The following is a 26,821-nucleotide window of genomic DNA, read 5'->3' on the forward strand; positions in this document are numbered from 1 at the left end:
TGTACAAGACAATATACCATATACATTGCGCGTTATGACCTTCGTAGAGTGTAGGGAGTGTTTGCAAAATCTCCGTGCAATTTGCACACCCTCTTTTTGGAAAAGTGCGCAAATTACGAGAGTAAATGCGGCATAAACTGTTCCGAATTGTTCATGCAAAGCCACATATTATTGCAGACCAAATTTAAAGAGTTACTGGCCATATTTGGGTAGATCCTCATTAGCAACCACATATTCATTCACAAGTTTGTTCCAAATTACCTTTTTCATTTTTACTCTGCATTCATATGACCGAGCGCTAAAAGAAACTTGCAAAGACTTCAAAATGCAACTTCACCTTACTGCCTAAAGCAAGCCCTACGAGGTACTCCCAACCTTTGGTTATATAGTGCAGAGGTCCAGAAGTTGTGCTTGCAACTGCTGAAACCAGCCATTCGGTTAGATTTCTTCAACATCAAGGTATCTAGTAAGCTACTTCTTTCAAGTTCCCGGACTTTTCCATATATTCCCAGACTATTTAATTAAAAAATCCCCAATCACTGAAGAGGCAGAGGAACTGAATGGCACAGTACACACAGTCCATTCACAGCAAAAAAAAAAAAAAAAACGATGCATTTACTAAAACTGCAGACGCCTTAATGAAAACAGATATCTCTTCCCTTTTAAAGGACTATAAACAACTAATTTTATTGAGTTTTGTCAAACGATGCGCTAGACATTAGAATACATGGATTATCGGGTGGCGTTTGCCTACAACCGCTAAACAATTTATAATTGAATTTCTTTTCTCACGCTGTTTCGGTTTTATTGACCGGACGACGACTGACGTCAAGTTGAATGTTCTGGTCACGTGACCCACTAGAAAAACTAATATAATCGCTGATATGCAGTTTTAATTCACTACAACATTGAATCCAGCCTCTTCCAAGACCTGGAATGACAAAAAATGACCTGCCAACAATTATATAGCCAATTTTTATGCCTCATGTGACCTGAACACCAACTACGCGTCACAGTCATCATTCGACTTATGAAACCGAAACAGCGTCAAGAAGAAATTAAATTAAAAATTATTTAGCAGTCGCACACAATACCACAGGGTGCTGCTCCACATATACGAATGTCAAACGCAGTTTGAAAGATGAAAAACTCGAGCAAAAATTTGGCATCTATAGTTTTTTAGGAGAGCCAATTTTTCCTAAAGGTAGTCCACAATCAATCAGACTTAAGCAGCAACAGTTGCTGCCTCTCTTCCTGCTCTCAAAGGTGGCTACCCTCATTTTTTTCAAAGCAGCTGTTTGCAATAAGTGCATGCGAATATCGAATTTCTGGTTTCGATGTGGATGAGTAATAAAAATTGACTGCAAGTAATATAAAATATGCTCAAACAGTTCAAAAAAAAGTTAAAAGAAAATGTTTCCTCAAAACACTGCAATTAAAGAAAGGTCAAATTGGGGGAGAATGGGAAGGGGGCATGTAAAATAAAAAAAAAAACAATGGTAGATTAAGAGCCTGGAAGGTTATACCACATGAACTTGATTTTATGCCTTAATTTCCCAGGAATAAATTGAGACCATGTTTTTTTACCATTAGTATAAGTACTCTTGCTCAGTATCTTTTAATGTAGTGGTAGGATTTGAATTTTTTTTTGTGCGCATGAAAGCTTCCATTCTCGATGTAACAAAATAAAAAAACCAGAAAATAACTTTTACACTGGTGCTGTTAAAATCAGTGATTGTATGGATGCAATCTATGGTAACTGCACGACACACAGACATCCAATTTTTGAGTCTTTGATGTAGAAATTGCAGAAAGCTTGGGTATAGTAACTAGTCGTAATTAAAATCTTGAGATCTACAAGGAACAGTGATAAATCAACTGCAAATGTTTTTAGGATGCCAAAATACACGAGGAAATTTCATCTGTGCAAGCTAAACCGTAACAAAATTTGCTTGAAGATCGGGGTCTCCCATTAACTGCATTAGTATTGGCACTGCTACAGCTAGGCAGAAAAAAGAAAGAAAAAAAGCTTGAGGCAACAGCTAAACCATTATTTCCTTCACACACTCAGCTTTTAAGAAAGCACCATGCAAGCAGGGGCACAAACTTACCTTGCCTGTGGAAGCTGTTTTCATAGGGGCACTCTATAGCCGGATAGTTTTCCCGCTTCAAGATTTTGCCAGCTGACACCACTAGCTCAGTGTAAAAGTACACAAACTTCAACAAGACAAGCAGATGTCAGTGACCGTGCATCTAGTGAAACGTCAGTTTTGTTACCTTATAATTTTGATTCCACATGACCAGCCATATGAAAGGTGCAAGCATGGTTAGTTTGTTCATATGGGTCAATCAATGACATCTATGAACTTGTAGAAGCTTGCGCTTGTCCACAAGGCAAAAGCACCTCTGCATGTTACCTTGCTTCATGAATCAAAAACTCGTTTCAATGGTTAATTTAGGTTCAAATCCTGGGTTCCACTCGTGGATCAGGAGCAGCTCGCTCTGCATAGGATCGCCCTGCAATGCCCTGCGCAGCCCCAAGGGCGTCACGTTTCAATCGGCCATTCTTGATTTTCTGACAACGCGGTAGGTTTTGTGCTTTTCGCGAATTCAGGGCGATGCTCTGTATCGCCGATTGGAATTCACCATTAGCGCTGTCAGAGGAAAAGTGACACCTTGAACCCTGACTTTACACTGGGCACATGGATACACAACCCAGCAAGACAAGCATCAGTGGGACCATGTTCATGGTGGCAAACATACTAACCCTCCTTTGCAAAGCCAGGCCTGAAGAGGCAACTTGGCAGACTTGCAAGGTCACTTAATTTTGAAAGACCAGGTACAGTCAGAGAAGCTTGCTCTTTGGGCAGAGGAAAAAAAATGCTAGGCAGTGGATAGCACTGTTTTGCCAGGCAGACTGGTACTGAGCACTAAATGACACAATGAAAACGATGCTGAATTGAGTCAGTAGACAAATGAGTGTATAAAAAACCAAGGTGATGGGGTGGATCTTATTGAGCGAAAAAAAAAAAAAGGTAAAGAAAAGGAGGCGTGAGGAATGTACACTCGCTGGTGCCTTCAGATTCACCTCCGGTAGGGATGGTAAGAGCCATCAGCTTGGCCGCCCACAGCGCCTGCCACACCATTGGTGCTGGCTCCATTGTAGCCACCTGCACAGCATCGCACACAGAAGTGCCATTAGTAACAATCTAACTGCACCTTAGTCATTTCATCATGAAACTAGACACTGAATTGATTTAGTTGGTGCAGCTTATTTACAAGCTGTTCTTGAGTTCAGCTAGCTTGTCTGAACAAGACAGCTGGCTTTACACCATTGACAATAAACTGGCACATCTGCAAAGCACAAAACCAGCAGAACACTTTAATATGTGTGATACACATATGTGTGATAGCCACCATCACAGCATTGTGCATGACCACGTGATCCCAGCAAAAGAAAAAGTCAGTACAGTCTAATCCACTTAAAATGGTACCAGATACGATATATAGCTTATGACGATCAAATTCTTTAGATTTATCAACTCTCCCATTGCTCCTAGGTAAAAATAAACCATATATAATGATAAAATTATAGGCGGAGTAACAGATACGACAGGATTCTGGCCCGCGGAAGGCGTTTACTACCAAAATTTGAAGGGAATCACGTCAAAACTCCGCAAATGGACCAGTGTGGCAAAATTTGTGAGGGGCGTTGCATACAGCCTTGGGAATCAAGCGCTATCACCGTTGCAATTGCTGGAGGGAGGAGGAAGAGCTTGCTTGGCCTCCACCACACAACGATTTCTCACACAAACTCGGCTCCCGCCATTTCCCACATTTGTGCATTCGTAAACTGGTCAAAAATGGCGGCGACTAAGCACAACGAGATACATCTGAACCCACGCCCCACTTTTGTCACTGAGAATTTTTACAGCAGCCGACGGGTAATTCGGACTTGTAGGATATTTCGGACTTCAATGAGACACCGTCATTCACCCCATAGAAGTGCATACATATTCGCGACAGATATTTCGGGCTTTAAAGGTCCGAAAATTCGATTTTTCGGACTAATTTCAGTCGCCTGCGGGCTAAAATCTGCTATCTTATCGACTTTTCGCCGGCGCAAAAGGTGCCATCTTGGATTGAGGTGGATTTACTCTGCAGTTGGATTAGCTTGACATACTTTCGGTACCACATTTTTGCCAGTAGAGGGCCCTGCGATCTCTGCCACTTCGAGGTGGCAGTGGGATTGTCATCGCCGTCAACTTGCTTTTGTTGCCAACGTTGTCGCGGGCAGTTATCGCTTGTCTCATACGTTTAAAATTGGTAAACTAGGTTTTTTGGGAAGGAAACGGAGTAGTAATCTCCCCTGACACCTGAACGGCGCCGTAAGGGAAGGGATAAAGAAAGGAGTGAAAGAAGAAAGGAAGAAAGAGGTGCCGTAGTGGAGGGCTCCATAATAATTTCGACCACCTAGGGATCTTTAACGTGCATTGACATGTCTCACAGCACACGGGCGCCTTTGCGCTTCGCCTCCGTCGAAACGCTGCCGCCGCAATCGGGTTCGAGCCCGGGTACTCCGGATCAGTAGCCGAGCGCCCTAATCACTGAGCCACCGTGGCAGGTAAAGTTTGCCATTTGCCGTCTCATCACTTGGGTTTCTCCGACCATTCGACCGAGTGGCACTCCCGTCTTCACGAAGTTACACCCGTTCGGCGTTACGTGATTGCGTCCGGAGGTTCCACCGCTTTGAACGAAAAGTGCCTTGTCTTTGTGTGTTTGACGAGCGGTGCGATGCACACTCGGGTTGTGGACAACATGGCCCCGCCGGTGCCACCGGGTCTGTCAAAGAGGCGTGGGAAGTACTCAGCTAAACGCTGTGACCTTGCTGTCTAGAGTGTATAGTGAAAGCACAACTTTGGCGCAAATACAGGTGCAAATCGTCGCCAGCAAGATGAATTTTCCGCACGGTAAAATCAGTGACTTTTTTAAGCCAATTTCATCACAATAAAGTGATTTTTTTTGTACCTCACGGATTTTTCGGGCTGTTCGATTATTCGGATAATTTTTTGGTCCCTTCGAGTCCAAAAAATTGGTCGGCGACGTTTGATTTAAAACGTTAGCTTTTATTAGCGCATTGCTCAGTTTTGCACTGCCTGCAGCGCAGACCATGGCAGAGCGCCACGATGCTGTGCACCCTTGACAGGAGCGCTGGTAGCGGTGGCTACATGCATGTGGGAATACATGGCCGTCTTCTTTTCGCTTTGTTTTGCCTTTTTTTTTTGCCGGTCCAGATATTACTATAAACTGTTATAACGATCGAATTTTCCGGTTTTATCAATATCATTTCAAGTGAATTGCACTGCAATGCATAGCAGTGCTCATTTCTGGTGCCAAGGGGGAAGCGAGCCCCACAGTACTTTTATCGTGTCATCTTTTGTGTCGCCAGTAATTAGCCATTGACCAGCATTCCTCTTCATTTAGGTATCAGTACAACCTCCAAATCCACTCTGGAAGGCAAAGGTATTTCAGCACAAGTGTTCAACGTGACTTGCACCTAGCCATTATACAATATGTTTGTGCTCTCACGAACAGAGAAGCACAGTGTCTTGTTCTATCTTTTTTTACTCAAGAATAGAATTTAGTTTTGCTTTATGGGCCATAATTGCCATTTAAGTGGAACAAATTATAAAAAGTTGATCTGTCGAGGCAGCCAACCTTCTCAGCATTTATAGGGTGTTGATCGGAAATTCAAAATATCTCATAGCATTTATGGGTTCAACTGTGCACAGAAACAGGATGCAATAACAATGTCGCTGATGCCAGGTGCCAAAACCAAGTCAACAAATGCAAAAAATTAAGTGCAATGAGCCAATTACCAGCTGTGGAGGTGGCCGAGTACCCATCACCATAGCCAGAGCGCATGGGTCCATAGCTTGATGGCTGCTGCTGTCCATACGAACCTACAAATACAACAGAACTCATGAAGTGCACCCAAGTAAGAAAACAAAAAGGCAGCGAGAACTGCATTAAGGGGGGAAGCTGGTCTTAGAAAAAAAAAAATTTATTAATAAAGTCACAATTATGAAATCTTCAGAGAACATGTATTTTTTTGTGCTGATTCCAAATATGGAATTTAATTTAATGTACAACAAGTCCTTGTGGACTTGATGCAATATATTATGTAACTTTTTGTTGAGAGCTTTACCGAAATTTTGCCGCAGGGAACTTGCTAGAATGTATGCCGTCCACTTGTCTTGACAACAAGCTATGCAATAAGGGTAAAATTATTATCCTGCCTATCACAGAAGTTGAGTTACAGGGTAAGCTACTATTCCAAGCTGACATTCATGACGTGTCATGTGGGAATGCTGCCGCAATAGCAATGTAACAGAGAATTTATATTGTATAGGTTTTTCTGGTAGCTAGAGCAGAACTGGCTCACAAAAACACAGTAGCTGGGGCAACGCAGCACCCTGGAATATCACTGTATTGTAGTGCAGTACAGTTGTACCTGAATATATCAAACTCGAAGGGGATCGCGAAATAGTTCGATATGTATAAAAAAAAAGGCAATAGATAAGATTATCTGTAAGATGAAAAAAAAGAATAAATTGCACTGACGCTATAGTCTGATACAACTCGAGAACGAAATGGCTTTCCATGTCAAAGGACCTTCCAGCCAATGGCATCAGATTCTCATGAGCCTGCTAGCGTGACGATGCAGGGATGGGACTACCCCCAACGACGGAAAGAGGCGACTAGCACCTTTCATTATCCACTCCCTGCACTGTTGCACTAGCAGGCTCATTACTGGTTCCGTTAATGAGGGTTTAACATCCCAAAGTGACTTGGGCTATGAGGGGCGCCATAGTGAAGGGCTCCGGAAATTTCGACCACCTGGGCTTCTTGAACGAGCAGGCTCACGAGAATCTGCGGACGCCATTGGCTGGAAGAGGGTCCTTTGACGGGGAAAAGCCGCTTCGTTCTTGAGTTGTATCTGACAACAGTGATGCTCTTCCTGCAGCGATGTGCCACCCACCAGCATGATGGCAGTACACCACTCACTAAGTAAGGGGTGGCCAAACGGGGGCTCCTCGTGGGTCTAAGCGCAGCTCGCAGCTCTTTGCCATCTGTACTCCCTTCTCCCATTTCTGCATCTAAATATCTAGTTTCCCTTATGTTCTAGAAAAGGGCACACGCAGGCAGCTGCTGCCAGTTGGCGCCATCCTGCGGAGAATCCGCAAAGTGATGAGTGTTGCAACAAATTAAAAAAATTTTTTATGGCTATGCATATGCATGTCTGGACACCCCCTCCACTAGATGTTGCTAGGCATAAGCTGCTTCACAAGCCACAACAGTGCTTTGGAACTAGCCAGTCCCTATCACAAGATGCCTAATCCCGTTCCCAGTACACTATAAATAGGATAACCGCTCACTAATTGACAGGCTTAGGTGATGACTTTGGCCCGAACATTTCAACCTAAAGAAGCCGAGCACCAGGCCAGGGGAAAGCTTGTACCCATTGCATCACCGGTGGGTACCCGGCAGCACTGGGGATCGAACTCCCGCATGCGAGGCAGATGCTCAAACCACTAGGCCCCCGCTGTGGTGCAAAGATAAAATGTTCGGGCACTACAAAGTAAACACAAATCATCAGCAAGAACATTGACAGAACTTTGAAATAGGTCTCGCAAACAATGAGAAAAAAAAAAGACAGACTGTTAGACCTGTGCAACCACCTGGTTTAAAGAGACAACCTTTCTTCACTACAAAGCACAAAAAATGGTCAGTCCTAAAAACACTATCTCGACACAATTGGTCAACATACCATAACCGCTGTATGATTGGTCACCAGCACCTCCATAGCCGTAACTGCTCTGGTTGTTTCCCCAACTGTTGTTGTAGCCTCCTCCATAACCTGCAAAGAAATTCAGTCACAACCGCTCCTACTATACAATTCTGTGATTTTATACAGCAAGGCCATGCATTCAGGAGCACAGCAAGGGAAAGTCCAGCAAACAGGGTAAGCCCCGAAATCTGACAAAGAAGAAGAAGAATTCAATTAGGCCAATGCTGTGTCACTGGCATATGGCAAGAGCTGAGGACGACGGGCGTGCTTCTTGCTGGTCAGTTAGAGATAGGGAAACAAGGAGAAGAGATATGGGTTCGTGGATCAGGGACAGGAGGCTGGATGAGAAGTATCATATCATATGTAGGAACAGAGAAGGAGTCATGGTTGGTATCTTGGAACCACAGGACTCAACCCCAGCAGGCTAGGCGGAGAGAAACCCAGCCGTATCAAGAATCGTACATGCTAGTGGACAAAAGAAAATTAAAAATAGAAATGAGAACATAAAACTACAGTATAATCTCGTTAAATCGAACTTCGTCCGAGGCGCCGAGCACATTTTCGACAATCTCGACGTCCATTAATGAGCAAGCGATGGCCACACCCACGTCTATGTTGATATACCGTATTTACACGATTGTAAGTCGACCTATTTTTCAAAATTTGAAAATCTGAATGGGGGGGGTGTCTAGTCGACTTAAAATCGAAACCGAAGCATCGCACCATAAATAATAAATAAAAGCAAGACAAACGAGATATCAGCCATGCTACACTGTGGCTGCATTTTTGCTGTGCGGCTCCGTCGCATCGCTCTTGGTGCTGGCCTTGAGCAGCTGCTATGTCAACGCGCAGAACCGGCATCCTCATCCCGTGCACGGCGGCCGATGGTAGCTGTCGATAAGCAGCAAACCGGCACCAGCCTACTCCCTGCACATTGCCGCAGATTGCGTCTGCTGATAAGCGGCAGCAGCCCGATAGCGCATTCGCGTTCTACTCTTAATAGGAGTCATCCAAGTTTTTTTTTGTTTACTTTCAACTGCGCACTCGGCGCTCAAGGGAGCATCAATAGTTGATGGAAAGGCCGCTGTTCCAACCATGGCGGCACCCCCACTCGAAACCACAGCGGCGCCGGGGAGTGTCTGTAGCCAACGGGTAGCCAACGCGTAGTTTCTCTTTGGCTCTGACGTATTTGACTACTGCCAGCCGCATTTCACAAGTTTTTAATGTAGTGCTCCGTCATTCGTTCTCCAGGTCCGGTAAGCGACTGACGCTCGTTCACGCCTACATTCAAGATGGCTGTCATTCTTTGCACTGAAGATATGAACTGCGCGCCGGGCCGCAAGTTCAACGTTCACAACGGGTGATACAGGTGTGGCAGCTGCAGCGAGACAAAATTTTCAGCCATTCCACACGATGTCGTGATGTGGCTGTTGGTGAAGTGCGGCGTTCCGCTACACGGCAATGTAAGAACAACGAGCTGTGGAAGCGCAGCAGCGATCACAACGGTAGCGCTAGTGAGGACGATGGTGCAAGTGTGGATGAGTAATCCAGTGACTAATATATTTTTGTTTTGGAATGTGCCCCCGGGCACTCCTGTGCGTGGCAGCCGACAGCGGCTGGCGATAAGCGGAGGCCGCAGGATAGTGCTATCGCGTTCTATTATTAAAGGCCAAGCTTACGTAAACGACCTCCAAGTTTTTTTTTTTTTTTTCAGAAATGTCATGGGGGGGTCGACTTACAATTGTGGAAATACGGTAGTCAAGATGCACTTGTTCAGGAAGCGAGCCTTCAAAACAATCGTCATCGGACAGTGCATCGGCACACTTGTCAATGCCGTGCACTGGTTTGTCTGCACCAGACTGAGCAGAGCCGCAGTGACGGAAACAAAACTGTGCTTGACAAGAACGGGCCTGCCAAAAGATGCAAATATGGAGCCGCACACCACGAAAAAAGCGAGACAAGCGCGTAGCCTCGCCGCACTGCAGCACGAAACCACATGTGAACTAACGCTGCCAACGAAGCGCACACATGGGCCAATCAGCGTCCGAAACTACGGTGGCTCAGCTTGGCTATGACCTGCAGCCAGTAACCTCTGCCAGCTCTGGCTGGCGGGTTTCCAGAAACCGAAACTACGCATCTGGCGGCCGTGTGATAGCTGTCGTGCTCACTAAGCAAGTCGCGAGTGCATAGCAAAAGTTTCATCATGCATTTCAGGCTTCTGGAAGTACCGTATAAAAAACCGCGTATAATACGAACCCACGTATAATAAATACGAGGTGAAGTTTTAGCGACGCGAAATGGAAAAAAAAAAAAAAGTTCTGCCCGCGTATAATACGAGTGGCAAAAGCTCAGAGAAGACATTTATTCAAATCGTATCCCGCACTTCACTGCAATCACTTCTGCCTTCAGCAGTGCTTTCTTCGGACATTTCTTTGTCCGACAAATCATCCCAAATGTACTCATCTTCCGTGCCATCGAAAGCGTTCGAGATGCCGCACTTCTTAAAATAACGACGCACGAGATCTTCTGGGATTGCCACCCACGCATCCACGATCCATTTGCACAGTGTGGCTAGCGAAGCCCGCTTCAGCCGCCCCTGTTGGCATCACTGCAGGCTCACCCGAGCGCATCCACAGAAGGAGCTTCTTTCTGTCTTCGCCATCCACAAATGCTTCCTCCTGTGACACCAAACTGCCTCCCGGCCGCACTGTTGCCAATGTTCTCTGCAGCTATAATCGCTTTTCGCTTGAAAGCAGCCGAGTACTGTTTTTGAGACCCTGATACCCCCCCCCCCCCCCCCCCAAAAAAACATCCACTTCACGAAGCGTCGCTTACATGCGAGCACGTGCGTTGTCAACAGGCACACGGCACACCACGACCCCCCAGCACACCCAATAGATCAACAACAAAGAAACGGCATCGTGACGTCGTTCGTAGAGAGTAACGAAGCCAAGCCGTAGCCACGCACCAACAGCAAAGCCAAGCCATAGCCACGTCGCAATAACAAAACCAAAACTTGAGAAAATTTTTGTTCAGATCCGCAAATAGTACGAGGCGGAAATTTGGGACGCTAAATATGAGAAAAAACCTCGTATTACATTCAGGTTTTTACGGTATCTTTTGCGATTATTTGCTGTAAAAGTCGTACTTCGGCACGCCTGCGTCACGGAAGCTGGGCCGAATTAACCGGCGTGAGAGAGTAGCAGAATTCGAATTACTGAGCGCCCAACTCCATGTGGTTCTATGGGCGCTGGCCAGGACCAAGCTGGCTGTTCGAATTATCCGATTTTCCGAATTAACGGGAGTCGAATTAACAAGATTTTACAGTACAATAGAGTTGGCTTATACATGGGGATCATGAAATCCTTCATTAGCTGACAAACTACACTGGAATGGCTTGCTTCCACTGAATTCAATGGCAGCCAGCATTGCGACAAAGCACCACTAAATTTGGTCAAAGTGGATTTTTATAATTTTCACGAAAGTTGAAACTGTCCATGCTGGGCACCAATAAGTGCCCAAGGCACCCAGCACTGTCACGGTGAGCATGAACACACCCACACTCTAACACATGCACACACAAAGAAAAAGTATTAGCTCGTTGATATTAGCAAAGGCTTTTTTTCTAGTTTGAAGGAAGACATTCTGCTGCAGACTCCAGTGCAAAAGAGCGATGACCGCCATCCAGCATGAGATGAATGTGCTTTGAACACTAGATAAACTAACACTGCAAAAGTTTCACAGGTGTGCCTCACCCTGGTAGCCAGAGTTCATGCTCGAACCTCCATTGGAGGATCCCCACCACTGCTGCTGGTTTCCACCCCAGCCGCCGCCGCCACCACGGCCGCCAACTTTGGGTGGCCGGCTTTCCTTGGGCTCCGCTCTCTTGCACTCAACCTAAACACAATGCATTCATGAGCAGCACACCAACAAGCTGTGATAACATAAGAACAGCAAAAAAGAAAAAAGCGGCTTCTCTACAAAAGCCCACTCCGGGACATTGCAACACACTGCTGCTTGAAATATGCCAACGTAGTTCAGCACAGACATAAACTGCTGCAACAAAGCACAGTTGAGATGCACCATCTCCACCATTTGGACAAAGAGTGGTACACAGGGCCACACAAAGAGCATTACAGAAGCTGAACACACCTGCTTCCCACTGATGTCAACATAGCGCTGTCCAGTCAGCTGGTTGACTGGCTCTTCCGATTCAAAGGTGATAAAGCCAAAGCCTGCAAAATGGACACACAATGGGTCAGCAAGGTGCTGTAGGCCAGAGGCAGCAAGTCAAACACTTCACGACCATTGCCTCCCTCGTATATGTGCTGAAGCTTTCAAATGCTATCCAACAGGGCACAGTGGGCCAACAGCATGCCTCGTTCCACAGTGGTTTAGTTACCCTTGCAGGTCAGCAAGAGCTGCCCTTGCAAGTGGGTGCCTCCTGGGAGTGCCATGCCACTGTCCCGCTGGTCTCTGAAAAACCCACGTGGGGGGAGGGACAGGGGCATTTGCCGGTCCGACTGCACTCAGGGCAGGAAACTTACCAGTCAGCCGGCCCCCCACGCAAACAAGGAAACAAAACAGTGAGGGCAAGAGGGGCCTAACAGCCATTCTAACTAGTAATACCACGGCCACCCAGTGAAAACACGCAAGCTGCAGCCTGCCGAATTCCTCAACTGGTCAATTTGACAACCAGAATGATATTGGTTGGGCGAAAGACAAGGGCAGCCATGGCAGGGACGTTGCACTAAAGAGCATTGCAGATGTGGTGGTTCCATGCTTACTGAGCCTTTGTGTTTATGCTCTGCTCTCTAAGACAGCTAAGAGGGAGAGACTCTTCCTTGTACAAAACAAGCAGTACAACAAAATGCTTTGCAGGTGCAAGCAACTAAGGATGCAGACATCAACTCGACAATTCACCTTTAAACCAAGGCCGTGTCGTATTATAGCATAGCTCAGTGAGACTTTCTGAAAGGTCGCGATACTTTTCATATTTTGTGATGTTGCTCAGGGAAATAAAACACAAAGTAATTTACAGTAGACGCCCCAAGAATGGCCATTCTGCAAACCCCTCCCCACTAGACATCAAATGCCAATTTTGGAGCATGGGGCAGGCTGCACACGAGTTTTCACTGCGTGACATACCAGTGTTGCCAACCTGTTTTTTGGACCATCCCTAAACAGAGGCTAAAAAATCTAACAAATCCCCATGCATGCTTCTCGCATCTCTACATCTGTCGCTTCAAAAAAAAAAAACTTTGTGCAAAGCCCCATTCTTTTTTTTTATTTGTAATTCTGAGCCCAGAGTGCCAAAATAAAGCACTCAATCATCCACCCAATTACAGTAATACGAAGCTAAAATACGAAGCTAAAAGTACATATAACTGACAAAGTTATAAGTATAAGGAATTTGGGAGCTGTAATTACCTATGATCTAAAATGGAACAAATAAACTGACAAAGTTATAAGTATAAGGACTTTGGGAGCTGTAATTACCTATGATCTAAAATGGAACAAATAAACTGCATAAAAAAAAAACACAAGTGCTCTTTAACATAAAACAATTAAGTCTACCAATGCTCAGCCCATACTAGAATACAGTAGAACCTCGTTGATACATTAAAAAAAAAAGCAAAAGGAGAATAAAACACATTATCCGAGAAAGCATACCACCTAATTTTGCAAAATCTAACTGTTGAATGAAGTACAACGGCATTTACTGACCATTTCACCTAATCGAAAATTTATGGTTTATGGGGGTTTAACGTCCCAAGGACTCGGCTATGAGGGATGCAAATAATAGAAAATTCGATTAGCATTCCCAGTAAAAGATCTAAACAGGTCATTTTCTAGTGCTCGCACAAATCAGTCCGCATCAGCGTTTTCCTTAGTGAGGAAGAAACTTCGCATCACATCCAGTACGTTGACGGCAGTACGAAAGTCACGATGACCACATTTATCATCTCCCACGGCATTTAAATGAACGCCACCTGAGGACAAAGCTGAACTGCTCATCATTGCAGAAGCCCCAACTATGTCTGTTCCTAAGCCCCAAACTCTTTATTTTGACAGACAGCTGAGCCACCTGCCTCACTATTACGCAGAATAAACTACCCTATATTTCAGATCCTTCACCAGGCTGCCTTTACTAAGCCATTTTTTAACACATGTTGCAGGGAAGCTGAAAGTACCAGTAGCTGCTGATCTCTGGCTCTCTGAACAAAAGTCAAATTATGAGGAAGCACCCTCAGAGCCATTGATATGTAGATCAACAAAATCAACTGCGGACACAGATGAATCGAGAGATTTTTCGGGGCGCATGACACGCTGGTGGAGGCAGTGGCCATTGTCAACATCAACTTCAGTTCTCTGCTTCACTGTTTTCACAAGCAGTTAAAAAATAGCCACTTTGCAGGAAAAAAAAAAACTAAACTGTAGTTTTTAAGCTTCAAGCCATATGGTGTAGAATGTCTAAGAATGGAGTAGAAGCTTTCACATCTATCGTTAGTAGGCTAACAATGGTGGACGGACACGGTAGGAAAAGAGTTAACCAGAATAAAAATAGTGCAGCTCCATCTATGGAACATCTTTACTACCCACAGTTTTGAGCACATGAACCGGGAACGTATTGAGGTTTTACTGTACACAGTATCTCTACCCCATCCACACACATTTAAAATATTACTAGTCTCAACACGCATAGCAAGTCCACTAGATTCACTTAGATCGTTACAGCAAACACACATCCCCTTCAACCACTCTACACACACGACCACCTATGAATAAATAAAGGCTCACATGCTAAATCTAAGAATCTGGACGATATGGTCGCACTGTAGTAAATTGCTAGGAAACTTTCATGTAGAACTGCTTTTCAGAAATCCTTCTTTCCCAAGACAGTACTTGGTTGGAATGCCCTTCCTGCTGATGTGTCATCCTTGAATGTTTCATTGTTTGTGAATAAAGCAACCCAAGTGGCCAAAATACTTTGAATGATAGCCCCCCTTCTTCCTTGCCCTACCAGTCATATCCTGCCCCTCCTTTATTTCTTTTTTCAGTCACCATTTTGAGCGCATTAGACTTCTTTATTGTTGGTGCTCGTCTAATGGCATCTTCGATAAACTTGCATCAAAGCTGCCCCAAAACCAATGCGGTGCACCAGGGCCCATGGTAGAATGGAGCCTTCGCACTGCGGTGCATTTATCAAAGATGAAACAGCCCACCAGTGTCGTTTATTGAAGATGCTATCAGCATTTTGTACTGTCACTGTTGTGATTGCATCATTGCATTAACTGTGAACATCCGTTCATTGCTTTCTATTTTTTTCCTCTTTTTGACTCTGATTACTCGCCAAACTCCTGAGCACTCTATAACCACAGATCTATTCTTTACGTTTTATCAAATTTATACTCTTCTTTCTACAGGGCAGGACTTCATAGGCTCTTCTGTTGTTTTCACGTATTGTGTAGCAGCATATTGTAGAATTTTGAAACATTTATTCTGCTTCTATGTGAAACACAGTCCTGCCTAAAGGCAGTACTCGATGAATAAATACGTGCAAGAATTTTACTGGGTTGCCTTGCACATACAACACATTCATGCAATGCGTGCTTTCGAACTCCCCATAGTCCCTCCCGGCCTGTCAAAAATGCCACTTTAGTTTGCTTGTCGAGTTTGAGAACCGGCAGCAGAAGTCTCCAATCCCACTAAGCCCCTGCGTACCAAATCATCAGAGGACCTGCTTTCATCCAAGACGTAGCGCCCTCTGTGGAGTACACAAAAATTTATCTGCTACCAAGAAAACTGGTTGAAAACAAATGCATGAAGGCAAAACAGGCGCGATCCACTTCCACAAGGAGTCAACTGCACATCTAAAGCAACTGGCGCATGCTTTTGACACCTGCTTCCATTTGTCAGTTGCACCTGTAAGCGCCAACTATACATACACACTAGAACAAGAATTTTTTTTTTTTTAACCCGAAGAGCTCGGGAGAGGGTAGAAGAGGATAGGCATGCGTGCGCAGGTACCAAGCTGTGCTTTTGTTCGTTTACACTGATCCACACGGGCACTCCGTTGAGCAGTTTGGAGTATGCCTGTTGAAGCACGAAGGCAGGCTAATTGGTTATCGGAACTGAGGAATGCTTTCAGTGCTTCAAAAAACAACAGGACAGAGTGAAGAGAAATACAAGCCATGCAAGATAAACGCTGGCTTAGGATTAAAGCTGCTGCGTGGATTATGGCTAAATGTTCTCCATTCCTTTTTTTTTTTCACCTGACTGCCCCTTTGCTGCTGCCTGTTTCCCCACTTGCATACACAAAAATAGCTTGCTAAGGTTCGCATGAAAATCTCATTGTGTGCTGCTCATTTTTCCCTCTTGCCCCCCACCCCCCCCACCCCCCACCCCCCCCAACTCCACCTGCACATCGGACTCTCTCCAGAGCCAACTATATATGTGCCTGCATATAAATTACATCTATTCAATAAATTATCAACTAAGTCCAGTACTCGTCCTGTGCAGTCCGTATTTTAATACTTCTTATGCAGGTGTGCACCACAAGTTTACTGTATTGGGACAGCGTTGCCCACAATTGTCACCAATGGAGTCTGAACTGATTTGACAAACATGAAACAGCCTAAAAGCCTTTATAATACATTATGAATGATTGAACAGCCCCAAGTACAGTAATCCCTCGTTATGACGAAATCGCTTTAATCGGAATATTGCCTTATTCGAAATTTCTTCCGGTCCCGACCCAAACGCATGCATTTTAAGCCGCATTACTCGAAGTGCACGAAGGGCTTGCCCGCTTAGGGCGAAGGCATCGCCGCCGCCGAGCGGGCGACCTTTTTGTGCATGTAGTGTCAAATTAATGCCGCAGACGAACTAGTCTCACACAGGCACGGAAAACGCCACAAAAGTGCCAAACCTACAACCAATGACCTGCCTAGTAACGGGTACGAAGCAAGTGCCCGGTGCCCCCAGCTGTTTACAGCAGAGCGAACGGAAGCTGTCAAATTCCATGGTGCAGCGCGCCCGAATCGGTCGCAATCGCATCGCTGGTGTCCCCCATGATGGAATTCACACGAAAATAAAGTTTTCCTGACGCTTTGCGATGCCAGAAAATTGCGGTCTCTTCGATGTCGAAAAGTGGCCAAAAGACCGCGGGCAGACTTGCGCCGTAGCATTCCATGGGGTGCGCTTGATGGGAAAAATTTTACCACTCTAAAGAGCACTTCTGGCACTGAAACGTGCCAAAAAGCACAAAAGAACTGTCCCTCTGATTATGAGCGCATTCACACTTGTGAGTCGCGAGCGAGCCGAGATTTCACAACGCCGACCGCGGACGCACCAGGCAACCAACTGAGCTGCTCCCTGCCTGCAGTAGTCGTCCCTAAGCCTAACCGTTTCACATTGGCCAAAGCAGACGAAATTCTTGAAAGCGCGCGAACAACGTCATTCCCAAGAGTTTTTGCTTCAAATTAGAAGGCGACCCGCAGGTCGCGCTTGCATGTGTGCCTTGTCGCAAGCGACTACTGGTCGCATGTCCTTTGCCATGTTCGACGCGAGGAGCTACGCTAACAAATCGGGAAGACGATTTTGGGGAAGCTGGCTTAGAAATTTGCTCGCCGCTCGCCATAATTGGCCTGCATCGTAATAAAACACCGCCCCTAGATTAGTTGCACTTTTGACAGAGCAAACCGACCGATAACTTGCCGAAAACATGAAAAATCCGAGCGTCGCCAGCTGCGAGTCAGGCTTGTCAACATGGCGGGTCTACGCAACCATGGCGTTTCCCCGGCGATTTTCTCGAGCCGGTCATGCTCGATTCAACCAGGCAGACGATCTAAATGCATGGTAGGGTCATTGAATTTTGTTCCCAGACATTTGTCAACGGCACGGACGCGATGCTGCGCGAACATAGACACTCTAACCGTAGAATTAGTACAGTGTTGCCGACAACTGTGCGCCGAAAAACTCTCGTTTTGCAAACATCACAAATGCACACCTCGGGAAAAAATTGCCCAGTAATCATGAAAAGCCCTACTGCAAAACCATTCAGTTTTCACAATCGCGCCGCGTACCCACAACGAGCGGCTAATCGTTTTTTTGAGCACAACAAACACAACCTCGGACTCTAGCCACGGCATTTGCGGCACTTTCCAGCGCGATACTCTTGTAGTCTTTCGTGACCCAGCCCCATAAAAGCGGCCACAGCCTTCGCAATTCGAAATACCCCCAAGGTTGAATGCATGGGCGTCGACCACGACCTCGTGCATTGCTTGGTCAGATTGGAGCAGGTGTTGCACACGCCCGGTAAGAACTTGAAACAGCCAAAGCTCTCTGCCTTTTTTGCACCTGAATAAAGTTTTGCTTCTCTGAATACATTGTATTTTGACTTCGTCGCAGTTGCGGCGCAATTACAGCTCGACTGCTTTAGATTTTCTCTGGCGTTCGCTTGTATCGAATTACCGCTTATAATGAATTTTTTCGCTGTCCCGCTGACTTCGTTATAGCGAGGGATTACTGTACCTATGAAGCCAACGCAATGGCCAAAAATTCTATAACGTAGAGACCAATTCCCGTGGTTGGCAACACTGGGCTATGCTAAAAATATCCTAGGTTAATCTCCTTATTGACTACAGTCTCACGCCATTAGCACCAGGGGGCAGTCCATCCATCAAGATTGCATTTTGCAGGGGTTGAAGGCGGCAGCACATTTTCTCAGGCGCTTGCTCGCACACTGAAACAAATCGTTTGGGGCCCGAACCCTCCTGCAAAACCAGAACAACAACACTGTCTGGCTCCCTCAAGAGCGTCTTCGTCTTCACCATAGCTGGCTAGAAGAGGGCAAGCCCCGTCCAATGCACGGACACTCACCTCGAGAGCGGCGCTGTTCCTGGTCATACATAATCAGGGTTTCCGTCACCTGCAAAAGCACAAAGTCCCAGCTGAGCTCTTGTCCAGACATCTAACACGGGAATTAAAGATTAACGCCCTCTGCTGACTAACCTTGCCATACTCGGAAAAGAAGGCATGCAAGTCTGTCTCTGTCACTGTGGCAGGTAGGCCACCAACAAAAATCTTGGTGCAGCTTCCTTTAATCCGACCACCCTGTAAAAATGCCAGACACATTTGGTCACTCCACAAGCAGTATATATGGAAGCCCAAGCCTAAAGCCAGCAGTCACGACAGCTCACCCTGCCCCCTGGGCCCCCCGGGCCACCACCTCCTCCGCCTCCTCCAGGGCGACTGGCGCCACGTGGATTGCAAGATTTTGGATCCACCTGAAAAATATACACATATGTATATAAAGTGGTTTTTTGAACACATGCTTTTGTAATGCACTAAGACGTCCACACTTAAGCATAAAGAGAACGCATCAACAGAGCAGCTCCCAGGAAAAGAAGCTCACCAAATTTTCTAAACAAAATGATTGAAGGCACATGAAAACTTGTGTACAGTGGGGCAGGAACATGTAACAGCAGCAAGGGGGCAAAGAGAGACACTGACCGTTCGCCCATCCAGTTGGTGCGGTCCTCCAGCCAACACAGTGGCCACGCAGCTAGGATCCCGAAAGGTGACAAAGCCAAAGCCACGAGACCGGCCTGTCTCATTGCACATCACCACGCAGTCCACCACTTCACCGAAACGGCTGAAGTAGTTGAGCAGGCTCTCTGGACAAATTGATGAAGAAGAATCAGCAACATAACTGTTTCACTGAGCCAGTTTATGATTTCCATTTATTTAAAGAAACTTAGCGTCACATGTAAGCATGGATGAACAAGAAAAAGAATGCTACTATTTCCATGGTGCTCCATAAATATAAACTGAGGCCTTAAAGGGACACAGAAAAATTCCATGCAATTATTTATTTATTTATTATTGTTCTTTATAAAAATTGATTCTGTGGCTCTATATGGGTATGCTAACATTTGTCCGTCAGTAGGAGACACATTTAAAGCTGAAAAAATTACCTTAAAAATGCTCCCTACCACCCAATTCAAACTTGCGACATATTCACCAAAAAGGACTGGTTTCTACCAATTCGTAGTAAATGGCAGTGCTGCCTATCCTCTGGAAACCGCACCCGAAAATTGGTGTGGATGCATGCTGTTTACTATCAAAATGCGCAAGTGATGACATCTACATTTAGTTTTTTTTGTCTTTTCTAGCCCATAACAAGTATGTTTTTGCAGAGTGGTCTCTGTGTGATTAGATTAGAGTTCTGTACCCTACCAATACAGGCCAGCATCAATTCATTTAATAGCCTTTCAAGCATTTACCTACCTCATAACATCACTACAGAACTGCATCAGCCATTAACAATAGCCCAAAAAATCGTTCACTAGCACATATAATAGTATTCTGTCTATCATATAGTATGCTTGGTCATATGCCAATAGCCAACACAACCACAAACCAAATTATAACAGCAAGGAATAGAGTCTTATGCAAACAACTGTAACCAGACTCCATATAATCAATGTTAGCATACATCGCTAGCGGCTATGAAAAAGAATAAGACACATCTGCATTGGCAGGCACATCCAGGCACAGATACAGCTGTGCAGGCAGAGAGAGAGCTCACAGCTGCCACAAGTCATACCTCGAGCTCATACCAGTGCTGGGATAGAGCTAGCGACACAGCTGGATAAACACACAAGTTGGTCTGGCCTGGATGTTCCCATTAATTTTTGAAGTGACGAGCATCGCCAGTGAAACAGCTGTTTCAGCAGCAGAAGTGAAAAACAGCACACAAGAACCACATCAAAGTCACAAAACTCTATCGCCACTGAAGAGCTGCCAAAAACGAACAATAAGGCAAGACCTGTTAGACAAAACAGTGAAAGTGAAATCAAATGTGACCTTATAAATAAGCGAGTGTCTTTTCAGGTTTTCTGATCTTACTAACTATTCCTGCTTATATCCAAGAAAGTGCCCGTGTGCTCCCCTAGTAGTATTCTGCAATAATGTCTATGATAATGAATAATCTCAACTGTCACTAATAAAAATGTATTTAAAAATCTGTAAATCCTAGATAGCAAGCTTGGTGTATATCAAACACCATAGTTTGCAGCTGAGCCCAATATATGTTATCTTACAAATGCAGCCTCATTACAGACATACTAAATAAAAATCTACACTGTGCCAAGAACTGCATGTCCCTGTGCTCATATCAGAGTTGTCTTGATAAAAGATAACGAGAGCAATGACCAAAGATATAAAAGTAAAGCTGATCCACTTTTAGAAATGTGCTCCTAAAGATTGCAAACAAGATATGTAGTGCCAATGTAATGTGCAAAACCCACTTCATGAAATTACCCTTCATACCACTTTCTGAATAGTTTTATACATGTACTATAACAAAACAAGTGAACCCTCCATCCCTGCTTATACAAATGCAGCACCCTTGCCATTCATATGCGCATTTTGTGTGGCACAACAAAAGAAAATTTTAGTTATAAAGTATTATGCAACTACCCTGGATACACCAGACTGTTAAAATACAAGGATCTTTACATTGCTACACAACATTTTTGTACACATCAAACAATACATCTTGATAGTTGGCAGATTGGCCTGATTAATCATTAAACTGTGCAGTGACAAAAGAAAATATGATGAGGAAAGCTTAGAATGGAGGCTTACCCTGTGTGGTCTCCCAGCTAAGACCCCCAACAAATATCTTCCTGAAAAAAGAAAAACAAAATGTAGACAAACTTTCAGACTTTCTCGCCCAACCTTCAAGTCTCACTCAACCTTCAAGAGACAGTCTACTGCCACAGACGATAATAACAATATTGGCATATTCTTTTAGAATTTCCCTCTGATGGCAATAACGAGGCTATAACTCGTGGTTTTGGCAACAATTTATATTTTAATTTGGCTGCACCGTGCTCTCCAAAAAGTGGATGGTACTCAGCCAATGTCGCCTAGAGCTGATTTAACTCTGCCTTATGAATATGACTGAGCGCAATACACAGCACTATTTTTGTTATTTTTTCTGGAAGATATTCCGGAACCAATTTTTTTTTTTTTCACTTCCAACTAGTCAGTTTCTTGCATGGTTTAACCATGCTTTCTCACTGCTGCTGGCAAAAGTAGTTGGCATCAATGATACAGATCACCAGTATTATTTTATTAACAGCATTTTTAAAACCACCTTAATACCCTCAACTGTTGTTTTGATAAAACCTATGCATCTTGGTTAATGTCATGCTCATTATTGCCACTGCATTCTGCTACCTATGCAACACAGCAGTCATAAATAATGTCAATAGAGTTGCCCAGAGTCACTTCACTGACTACATTTCATGTCCCCAATGTCAGGGTTCGTCTTTAAGAACAAAGAGTAACAACAACAAATAGAAGTTTTTGACTATTTTGTTCTTATTTTTTTTTGTAATGGTGTACAAGGCTTTATAAATGGCAGAACTAGAGAAGATATGCCCCAGTGCGCTTGAAATAATTTTTGGCTACACTTTTTTTGCTTGTTTGCCGCAGATACAAAACAGTCACAAGTTGCCTGTTCTCAAAGAGCAGTGACGCGTTCACTGTTTCATCTGCTATTAATTGCAGACCCACCACAAGTCAGGCACACTCGTAGGAGACGATAAAGTGGTGAATGTGCCACTGTCAGTTGTTTTATGGGGTTTAACGTCCCAAAGCGACTCAGGCTATGAGGGTCGGCATAGCGAAGGGCTCCGGCAACTTCGACCACTTGGGGTTCTTTAACGTGCACTGACATCACACAGTACATGGGCCTCTAGAATTTCGCCTCAATCGAAATTCGACCAGCGCGGCAGGGATCGAATCCACGTCTTTAGAGTCAGCAGCTGAACGCCATAACCACCGAGGCAGCTGAATGTGCCATACATTTTTCTTGTTTCTTTTTGTAGTCCCAATATAATCTATGTCCCTATGTCCTTTGAGTGGAATGCTTGTAGCTGTTTACTGTACCATCTTATGATGTCACAACCTCCAGACAGTGAAAAATGTGCTAAAATAAAATACTTTTAACCCACTGGGGCATATGTTGTGAAGTTATCTAGTTCTTGTGTTTGATTTCATGGCACATAAGCAGCTAAGAGTTTCATGCATCAAACAGTTAAAAAAATCCGAATGGTGTGCCAATTAAAATATTAGTTTTATTACATTCCCTTTTAGGAACATAACTCTTGATAGCCTATTTCATTTTATCCCAACAGCAAGTTGAGCTGGAGAGGAGTGTGCTTGTAGTAAGACACCATGAAATCAAGTCTTCCATGCACCTCAAGAAGGATCAAAATAGCAGTACCCTGAGCACTGTAGATCAAGAGTGCATAAGTGTTGTACAACTTCAATGCACTAAGAATACACTCACAAATTAATCCTACATCTCTTAAGTCCATCTATTTGGAAGTATTCAACCAGCCAGACTAGCTACAAATAATGAAACTCCTTACTATGATAGGCTACGCAATTTTGTTTACAGACAAGTTTTGACGCAGATGGACCCACTGCATGAAATTGCAGGTTGCTCGCCAAAATCCGAACATATATGACCGGCGTTTTTTTTTATTTTTGTCTGCCGCATATTGGAAACTCGTTACAAAAAAAACAAAAATGTGGTGCACAGATGCAAAGATTATCGCCACCCACAACGCCACCTGTAATGGCGCATGAGCTGAAAGGTTCAACGACACTTATCTAACACAGCAGGTGCGACTTCTAGCCTCCTTTGGCAGCCATAAGTACCACAAAACGCAACCACGAAATCGCAGTGCTTTACATAACACCCCCTCACAAGTTCACCTCCAGTATTTTTTTTTTACCTCTTAGGGTTAAAATTGTGTGCACTCGCACCAGTCATGTAGCATAATAAACCTGCATATAATTACCGCCCCAACCAAGACATAGCCCGTTAAAAGCACTTCAGCTACGAGCGTAAGCGCAAAACAGACAAAGGAATTCGTAGCAGCAAACTTTTTCTGCACGAGTTACAAGAAAAAACGTGACTATCGCTACAATCTTTGCTCTCGTAAACATTCCTTAACTTGCCGCCCAGGGCGTAAAAGGTTACGTCCGATATCTCTCAACATCGGCCGCGCTCGAAATCGAATGCCCGTCATAGCCGGGCGATATCGCCAATATGATCCTCGACGGAATTTATCATAGGTCACCGCCGCAAAGCAATACTACAGACGATTTTCTGCGCCAGCACAAGCCAGCGCACTGCCCGCGCAGATGAACCAACATCAGGGGCTTCCCTGTTGACGAGGAAAGCTCCCGCCAAGCGGCGTCCTGCCGCCTTCGCTCGCAAAAAGTACGCGTGGTCATAAAAGAATAGTCGTGAGCACTAATATTGATGGCGCTATGTAGTACCCCTCTTACAAACAGATGATTACACATTAATCGGTCCATAAAGGGCGCAATTGCGACAATGCAGAACCCGCCACAACGAGGCTTGCGCCTTATGCTGCGCCAGCACCACAGGCGCTGTTGGCATTCATCAGCCACGAAATGGCCGCCGCGTTAGGTATCGTCGAACGAGATTAACAAAGAGCGCTTACCCCTGCTCCTCGTTTTCCCGGCGAGCCATTTTTAGGCGTTAGAGAAAAACAGCTCGGGCCGCTAGCCGTTCTTGTACTCAGGCGACGTCGCACTAACACCGCACCTACGACGCGTACGGGCCTAAACAACGAGTAGGAACAAGGGGGGCCAGGGAAGGAAGGCCAGGGAGCGCTGCGAAGGAAACAAAAGAAGAGACGGCGATGACGATGATGATGTCGACCAAGACCTACGAAACTACAGACCTGCACACTTCGCACAGCTCCAGCGCGCACCTTCTAGTTCATGCATTTTGCCGCTAGGGAAGGGCATCTACGGGCGGTGTGGCGCTACAAATAACCTGTTGAGCAAGGTGACGATGGTTATATTACTTCAAGAATGTAATAGTTCTGTCATTTGTCTACGTTTTTCATCCATTGCCTTTACCAAAGATGCCAGAAAGTCTCACGCATGCATGCGCGCAAACAGAATATTCTCCGCTAGGATTTTAAGAAATGCCATATTTGCATCGTTCATTACTAGGTTTCAAAATAATAAGACAGGACAAAGTTACAGGGAGGCAGTGAGAGAAGAGAAATTATTTGTGAATAGGAGACGATGATGATGATCAGTGTACAGCGTTGCTCGATTCGTTTCCTGTTTCAGCCAGCTGACTGGCGCGCAGCTTGCATTTGGCTTAAAAACGCTACAAACAGATATATGACGCCGTAGCGGTTCTGCAACCACTTCCTTTTCAGCAAGTTTATGCTTATATGCTCCGTAGCAACGAAAGGCAGTTATTGCAGCGAGACGCTACTTACAATGTGCACGTATTACATCGCTGATTAAAAGAAGGTCACAAAAATCGAAGCGCAACCATATTTATTACAAAAAATTACAAACTTCCATTTCTGAAACTTTCACCCAAATTAAGTGGCAGCGGCTACGAGATAAATGATTAGGAACAATTCCGCCGAGGTTGTAAAACAAGTGATCAAGTACACTACAACGTCAAGGCAGTCGAAATCTGGGATAACTTCTATTTTCACCCTCTTCAGCACAGAGTTTAGCCACCTACTGAGAACTTTTCAGCGAAGATAATGCTTTTTGTGCTTCCACAACGGTGTCTTGAGGCGACTTCACAGAATGCCCCACTGTTCTAGAGTCCTGATAAACTTCATAATCGTTGCCGCCTTCAGCTGTTTTGTCACCAAAGAAATGTATGTTCTTGTACCCATCTCGAACAAGTTGGTCAAGGCAGTATGTCTTATCCCACCCGCGTGGGAAGACGTCGAAGCTGATCTGTCCCCCAATGGAGTACTGCAAATCGTAGTCTGCAAACTTCTCGCGCAGGGCCTTTACAAAGGCTGCTCTTATGCCATGCTGTTTGTCATAGGCTTCGAAGGCGTTGCGTTCGCTAAGGCTGCAGTTGCGACCAATCGGTGACACGTTGAGCATGCCGGAACGAAACTCGACAAATGTTCCACGCTTCTGAGGCAGAGTCAAGTCGGCCACGTAGCGAAGACAGAAGTTGATCAGCTTCTGCAGTTTCTCCTCTCCCATGAAATTCAACAGGCTCTGCTGACTAATCAGCTTACCTGCCTTGTGAGCGACCAATCCGTTTTCAGCAAACACATAGTCAAATTCAGCTACTGCTTGGGGACCACCCATTTGCTCTTCTATCTTCACCAGATCCGAGCCTCCGACAAGTGCTACAGCGACGTCTTGTTTTAGTCTTCGCAGAAACTCGGACATTTCGCTGGTGATCACTTGCCGGCTCTTCGTCAATGTTCCGTCCACGTCAAAGAGAAAGACTGTTGCCGGGAGCCTGGCCATTTCGTCGGGCGTTAGGCTTTCACGATACAAAATGCTAACGACGTTTGCAAACGGCGGCACGGCACAACCAGAGGTGATGAAACGTCGAGCAAACGCAGCCTACACGCGAGCAGCCCCAGCGCCCCAGCCACGTCAAACGCGCCGCTACAAAATCGGCTCGGGTTGCTCGTCAGCGCAGCCAAGCAGAGCCTGGCATAGCCAGCTAGGCGCGAATCGCGTCGCGTGGTTTCCATCTATCGACCACCGACCTCTGCCGTCATCAGCGTCATACCGGCGTCACACACAAACTGTACTACTTTACTAGTAAACAGTGCACTCGAAAGCGCGAGTACGGACGCGCGCTTCCGTTCCGTATTTCCATGCTCAGATGGGCCTTTGCCAGGCAAAATGCCGAACGGCACTCAGACAGCCGCTGCTTCGCACGTCTGAAACAGAAAACAAAAGCACGGCCTCTGAGTGCTTTGGTCGTCTTTCACTTTATTAGTTTTTACAAACCAGCATTCCATAAAAAAAAGCAACTTACAGCTTGGATTGGATTAGATTTGACTACTGTCGGCTTCAACAGATGTCCTTGTCGATGTGCTGCTGTTGATGTGG

At 45.1% G+C, this 26,821-nt stretch overlaps 3 protein-coding genes across 6 annotated transcripts in view; all 3 read right to left on the reverse strand.

The window, feature by feature from the left end:
- LOC144125084 (uncharacterized) overlaps nt 1-26,821 on the reverse strand; it is a 139,195-nt gene that overhangs the window by 64,585 nt on the left and 47,789 nt on the right. The window lies entirely within an intron of this gene.
- On the reverse strand, nt 2,977-24,596 carry LOC144125068 (heterogeneous nuclear ribonucleoprotein 27C-like). The gene is made up of 11 exons (XM_077658134.1): nt 24,412-24,596; nt 21,509-21,549; nt 19,370-19,533; nt 19,057-19,143; nt 18,869-18,970; nt 18,737-18,785; nt 12,005-12,087; nt 11,608-11,749; nt 7,832-7,921; nt 5,880-5,963; nt 2,977-3,170 (listed from the first exon to the last, which is right to left on the reverse strand). Exons 1-11 carry the CDS (start codon nt 24,438-24,440, stop codon nt 3,085-3,087), a joined length of 957 nt encoding a protein of 318 aa, XP_077514260.1. The 5' UTR covers nt 24,441-24,596; the 3' UTR covers nt 2,977-3,084.
- On the reverse strand, nt 25,293-26,664 carry LOC144125069 (uncharacterized). The gene has a single exon (XM_077658135.1). The coding sequence runs from the start codon at nt 26,222-26,224 to the stop codon at nt 25,463-25,465; it is 762 nt and encodes a 253-aa protein (XP_077514261.1). The 5' UTR covers nt 26,225-26,664; the 3' UTR covers nt 25,293-25,462.

Source organism: Amblyomma americanum, chromosome 3 (genome assembly GCF_052857255.1).
Source record: "Amblyomma americanum isolate KBUSLIRL-KWMA chromosome 3, ASM5285725v1, whole genome shotgun sequence".
Classification (NCBI taxonomy): domain Eukaryota; kingdom Metazoa; phylum Arthropoda; class Arachnida; order Ixodida; family Ixodidae; genus Amblyomma; species Amblyomma americanum.